General features: G+C 38.9%; 1 protein-coding gene across 1 annotated transcript in view; it reads left to right on the forward strand.

Annotated features, from left to right (window-relative positions):
- Positions 1–4,346, forward strand: part of LOC102213656 (alpha-2-macroglobulin-like) — a gene marked incomplete at both ends in the record, with an annotated part of 12,302 nt that extends 7,956 nt beyond the window's left edge. Inside the window, 6 exons of the mRNA XM_005755312.1 lie at positions 1,783–1,870; positions 2,013–2,124; positions 2,417–2,642; positions 3,794–3,920; positions 4,083–4,204; positions 4,295–4,346. Of these exons, the coding sequence (XP_005755369.1) occupies positions 1,783–1,870; positions 2,013–2,124; positions 2,417–2,642; positions 3,794–3,920; positions 4,083–4,204; positions 4,295–4,346 (727 nt within the window). The remainder of the gene's footprint in view (positions 1–1,782; positions 1,871–2,012; positions 2,125–2,416; positions 2,643–3,793; positions 3,921–4,082; positions 4,205–4,294) is intronic.
- Between the last annotated feature and the right edge of the window lie 1,754 nt (positions 4,347–6,100).

The following is a 6,100-nucleotide window of genomic DNA, read 5'->3' on the forward strand; positions in this document are numbered from 1 at the left end:
CGCCAAGGGGCTGCGAGACATTTATACAGCCGTATTTCGCACATGACTATGAAAGGCGGAAGAGGAAGTAGTTCCTTTGAATGTAGACAATCCGATTGTTATAGTTTCTTTCCGCTGTGTTGCTGTTAATGATAAACTACAAATTTACCCTAAATTACTAAAAATATTGATATTTTAATGTGAGAATCGATTCTAGAACATAAATGACTGGTATCGGAGGAATCGATATTTCAGGATCGATCCGCACATCACTAGTAGCCATATGTCGCATAGCTGAAAGCGGCCGATTCGAGTATGACATGTGGCTCTTTTGTTTGTTTGTTTGTTTTAACTCAATTTCCATCTGGGATTAATAAAGTTTCTCTGATTCTGATTGCCGGAAATCCAAACAAGACATAAGAGGCTCTAATGTAAGCGTCCTGTTAATGTTGGTGGTGTCAGTTACACAATGGAGCCAGAGCCAGCATAACAGAGCCAGCATAACAGAGCCAGCAGTCCATGGGCAGGAATGCATTTATTACTTGGAATTTCTGACACCATTTCATAAGAAGAATGGGATGGGCGAAACTTCAGTGTCTTCAATCTATTATTGCTGTGTGATTTTTATTACTATTAATGAAGGCTACTCACCACCGAGCTGGCATTAACTGAGGTTCATTCATAGATTGCAGACTGTTAGGCCGTTTCTAAATACTCATGTACGCAAGTCCGTACTCTCGTTTTCGCTTGTCCGAACTTTGTAAGTTCACACGGGAGTCTGGACTTCCCAAAAGCGCAGCGCGATCGTTCCACAATTGGAACAGCAGTGTACTTGATGACATCACAGCTCTGGTGCTTTTACTGCCACCCCCTCTTAATTTAACTGTGATTAATATTTGCAATGGAAATTACACATGACATAAACAAATTAAACATGATTATACAGTGAATTTCTTGAAGAAAAAAAAAAGATAATTTGATTAAATTTGAATTGAACAAATATTTAAAATATAATCTGATCATTTTTGGAGCAACCTTCAGCATCTCCACGTAATAATTACTGATATTACTGATACAGAAAGAGTTTTCTATACGAGATCACTGCAACACGTGCAGCCTTACCTAATGTCCACCCTACTGTTACTCATTTTATATTAAGATTTAAAAATCTAGTTGGTATTGGTATGGCAAGTAGCCTTCAGTAATAGTAATAAATGACACAGCAATGGTACATTCATGTAGTTGTAAAAAACATGACAATATATTAAGTAATCCAAAGTATTCAGATTACGTTACTCTCATTGAGTAATTTAACGGAATACGTTACAAAATTATGGGGCATGTATTCTGTAATCTGTGGTGGAATACATTTTAAAAGTAACCTTCCCAACACTGCTCTTAATAGCTGCAAAATCAAATAAATAAATAAAATTCTACTGCACTGTGTAGTAAATGACAAACAGTGTAGCATCCAGTCGAACTGAGAAGGCCAGAACTGATGGTTGTTGAATGACCTTTATTATTCCTTGCCGTGTATCAGACAACGAACCAACGTAAGAGCTAGACAAACAAATAAAACAATTACCATAGTTACAGAGGCGATTCCCAACCCCCTGAGCCACAGTCGCCCTCAGTAGTCCTTCTCTTCAGCATTGGTGAGCTTGGTATTGTCACAACATCTTTCCATCTGCAGAATTGTATTAGAGGAGCCATCTAGCTAACTTCAGAGCATATCAGCTGATAATAAATATGCTTTTTATAGCTTTAGCCGAAATTAACTCTCTGTGATGTTTGTGTGTCTAGAATGTTGGATTAAACGTGGCAACAAACCTGCTGCTCCGAATTCCTCATTGTCTGAGTTTCCTGGGAAGGACTTATCACTGGCAACCTTGTAAAATCTTTATGTTTTCTTTTCCTTTTAAATTGCAAATAATAAAAACGTTGGCAAAATCAAAGAAGAATGTCACCGCTCTTCTTTATTCAGATTCAGTATTTATAGTTTGTTTGTTTGTTTGTTTTTAACCATTCTACAGTATTTGGGAGTCCTGGAGGATCTGGAGGATTTCTTTTACCAGAACTACCACAGATGAAAACCGTCCGTGCTTTCTTCCCAGAGACTTGGATATGGGACCTGGTGGAAGTTGGGTATGCTGTTTTTTGTTGGGGGTTTTTTCAGTAGGGTTTTGGGTTTGTTTGTTTTTTCAAAGCTATTTGTTGATCATGACATTAACTGACATTTAAATTAGTAAGGGAAAAATAGTTTGTGTATATATAGGGACATTTATGGATCCATGCGGATGTTAACCTGTTTTCATATTTAGAATTCTTCTCAGAATTTAACATTCCTAAGAATGCACTGTTTTTGTTGGCTAATCTAGGTAATGTAGCTATGTTTTACCATCTGAAAATTTCCATATTTGTAAATCTGCTGATTCAGAGAGTCTGGAACAAAGGATGTGTCCCTCACTGTCCCTGACACCATTACCAGCTGGGAGACGGAGGCTTTCTGTTTGTCCTCTCAGGGTTTTGGTTTGGCTCCTCGAAAAGAATTTAGGGTCTTCCAGCCCTTTTTCCTCGAGCTCACCTTGCCCTACTCCATCATCCGGGGGGAGCACTTTGAACTGAAGGCAACTGTTTTCAACTACCTGACAAGTTGCATCATGGTGATCAATGTTTCTATATCAGCTAAATAAATATGTCAAAAAATGTCAGCATGCTGATAGACTTTACAGATGATTTTGTCATGAACCAAAGTCCAAGTAGTAATGAGAAATCTGCATCTTTAAGCTCGGCTCACTAAAGAGAGCCGGCTCTTTTGGCTCCCAAGCGACTCTTCAGGTTGTTTTGTTGCTTTAATTAATTTATTATCAAAAACAATATAAAATTATGCACAAAATGAATTACTAATGTAAAAAAACACATTTTTATTAAAATTTGTTTATTACATATATAGTTTATATAGTCAATTGAAATGTTTTCAGATTTTCCTTTTTTCCTTGGTGCCTCTCATTTTATTTACAATACCTTTTGAATGTGTCAATGTTGTCTCTTGTTGTTGCCCCTGCCTCTCTTTCTCTCTCTCCCTTCTGTTCTGTTCGTTTGCTATTGCTGCTGCAAGTGTAACTACCACCTCTCCCCCTCTTCATCACGTGCTGCATGAAGCAAAAAAAAAAAAAGTGAGAGAGAGAGAGAGAAACATGCCTCCCAATAAGGAACCGGCTACCGTTCACTTTAAAGGGCCGGCTCTAAGAGCTGTTTCGTTTGTGATCGACCCATCACTAATACCAAGTGGCCACCATAATTATAACAATAAAATGGTTTATTTACAAATGTTTATAAGACATATCAACTACACAAGACATGGAACATAGACGAGACAGCGACAGACTAGACATGAAGAGCAACAAAGAACCAACAAGAACTGAGAACTAAAAATAACTCAGATGCACAAGTCAAATCTGGAACTCAATTCTAACTAAAACAACCATTTCAGTCCAAATACTTTCAAAGAAATAACAAGTCCAGAACAAACCCACCCAAAAATGGCTTGAAGACCCAGCGCCATGACAGTAGTAGTGTACACATTTCCCTAACAAGTGTCAGGAAGGGTATCCAGTGTAAAGATATACAAAATCAAAACATCTTATGTGACCCTTTGTGAATAAGGGAGTAGCTGAAAGTAGCGTTTTGGTTTGTCACACTTGGTCTGATGTTGTTTTCTATGAATACAACTTCTGTCCTCACAGAGTAACAAGAAAACACTGAATTCCTCTTTGACTTAGAAACTCAACTCACTGTTTTGTTCTTTGTGCAGGTCACGGTCTTTGCTACGCCTTCCTCAGATTATACCCTCACCCCTCTTTCCGGTGAGCAGTACACATCCTGTTTGTGTGACAGCGAGCGCAAGACTGTGAGCTGGACCATGAATCCAACAGTTTTAGGTAAGGATCAAGTTTTTATCCACGCCGGTGTAAATGTCCTTTCAGTCAATGCCTCTTCTCTTTTCAGTATCTACAAAATCAGTGAGATTATCTAATTAACAATATTTTAATGTGCAAGACTTTACAGGGTTGAGAAAAATGATGTTTGTTGTCCTTTTTTAGGGGCTGTGAATGTGACCGTGTCTGCTGAGGCAGTGCCATCCCATGTTTCATGTGATAATGAGGTTGTGAGAGTACCAGAGAGAGGCCGCATTGATGTGGTCACAAAATCCTTCATAGTAAAGGTTGGTGCCATTAACACAGGATGACAAAGATTCTGCGTTTGAAATATTTCTTTCTCATGAAAGATTTTCTCATAACTTCTTTCTTCTAAGGCTGAGGGGACTGAGATGACAAAGTCATCCAACTGGCTGCTTTGTCCAAAAGGTCAGTGTATTTTCTGCCAAACAAAACAGCCAAATATTTAGAAAAAATGATCAAATAAACTTATAAACAAACTGAATGGTATGCCCTGAGTTCAATTTCCTTTATCTTACCAATTTGTTATCAGTTCCTGTTCCCATGGTTTTCAGATAATTCTTTGTAGTTTAACACTTTACTGGTAACTTCAGCGTCCCACCTTTTCCCATACTTACCACACAAATAACTATGTACTATACTCTTATCTGGAAATGGGAAACATTACAATGCAACAAGATCTTTAAGTTGAACCAAAAGTGTTTACTGAGTGATGTGTAAAAACCAAATGCAATTAGTAAATCAAACAATCACTTGCAGTATCAAAATTCAGCAAACCACAGTCCTAAAGTTCTTTATAATATCCTTCACTTTACCTTAATGGGCCCCACTCACACACACTCACACACCAACCCAAAGTCCCAGGCCTGGATCGCTGCGCGTGGTCGTGGAAACCAACGGTCCTCAAAACAAAGCAAACAGGTGCTTCTTCTCTGCGAAGGCACCTGGCCAAGTTGAAGCAAAACTGCCTGCCGCATTGTCCTGGAAGCTGCAAATCCAACCAGCTGGGTCTCTAGCCTGGCCAGTCTGAAGTCTTAAGCCCCGCACAGTTCTTGCTGTAATTCGTGGCCATTGGAGCTAACTCTGTCAGCCTAGTCAGCTAGCCACTAACTAGTTTTCTGGGCAGAAATACAAGGCTAGTCTGAGCTGCACTAACTCATATTCTACCTTGCTCCAATCCTTGGCCTTGGACACGGGATGGGTTTTGCACACCATCCCTCACAAGTGTTCTAGCTGATGCTAGCCACATCCAACCACCATCTCACTCCGGTGGGGGGGGGCCCTCGTGCCACCCCCCCCACCGCCTTTTCTCTCCCTCTCTTTCTCAGCTTCCTCTTCCACTTGACCTCTTCCTCCAAAATAAAAGCACCTTAACGACAACAAACGTAATAATTTCCACTAATCTGAATATACAAAAATGAACTAATAGAACTATTCATATATACATGTACATTAGAAACAAAACTTAACCCCTCTAAATATCTTTGGGCTACACTTACCTTGGAAAATAATTTCTCATCTTCCTCTTCTGTCTCATATTTCTCATTTGAAAAAAAATGCATTTAAAGTTACCTGCCATTAAAAAACCATTATTCCATTTATGCTTGCACCTCTTCTTCACCGATAGCTAGTAACGCAACTGCAACTTTATCTAGCCTATGTTGAATGAATGCATCGCAGGAACAAAAAGAAAATGTGATGTGAGGAAGTACAATTTTAGTTAAAAGATTATGTACATTCACCATGGACATGAGTGTCATGGTAGGTTTGGGCTTTAATTTATTCATTTGAACTGCTGATATTTTAGACTTGAATGATTGCAGGGCACACATATCTTTAATTATTTTACAAACAAGACTTGGGTGCACACGTTTATCTGTCAGATTTTCTCTAATTTATACAGAATCAAAATATATACACCCTCAAACATATATATATACATGTACGCCCACAAACAGTGGCTAAATGTCCCTTGTCAAGTTACGCCTTGACCAGATGCCTTTGCATCAACAAAATTCTTGTATAACTCTGGCTCAATATTTAGCCACTCTTCTTGGCAGAAGTGATTGGTTTCCTGACCTGCACCTGGTTTGTAAGAGTCGCCAAATTTTCAAAAGGGTTGAGGGTGGGGCTTTGGTAAAGGAATCCCAGAAGCTCAGTGA

This window comes from Pundamilia nyererei, unplaced genomic scaffold (genome assembly GCF_000239375.1).
Source record: "Pundamilia nyererei isolate P.nyererei 1_Seehausen unplaced genomic scaffold, PunNye1.0 scaffold01187, whole genome shotgun sequence".
NCBI lineage: Eukaryota > Metazoa > Chordata > Actinopteri > Cichliformes > Cichlidae > Pundamilia > Pundamilia nyererei.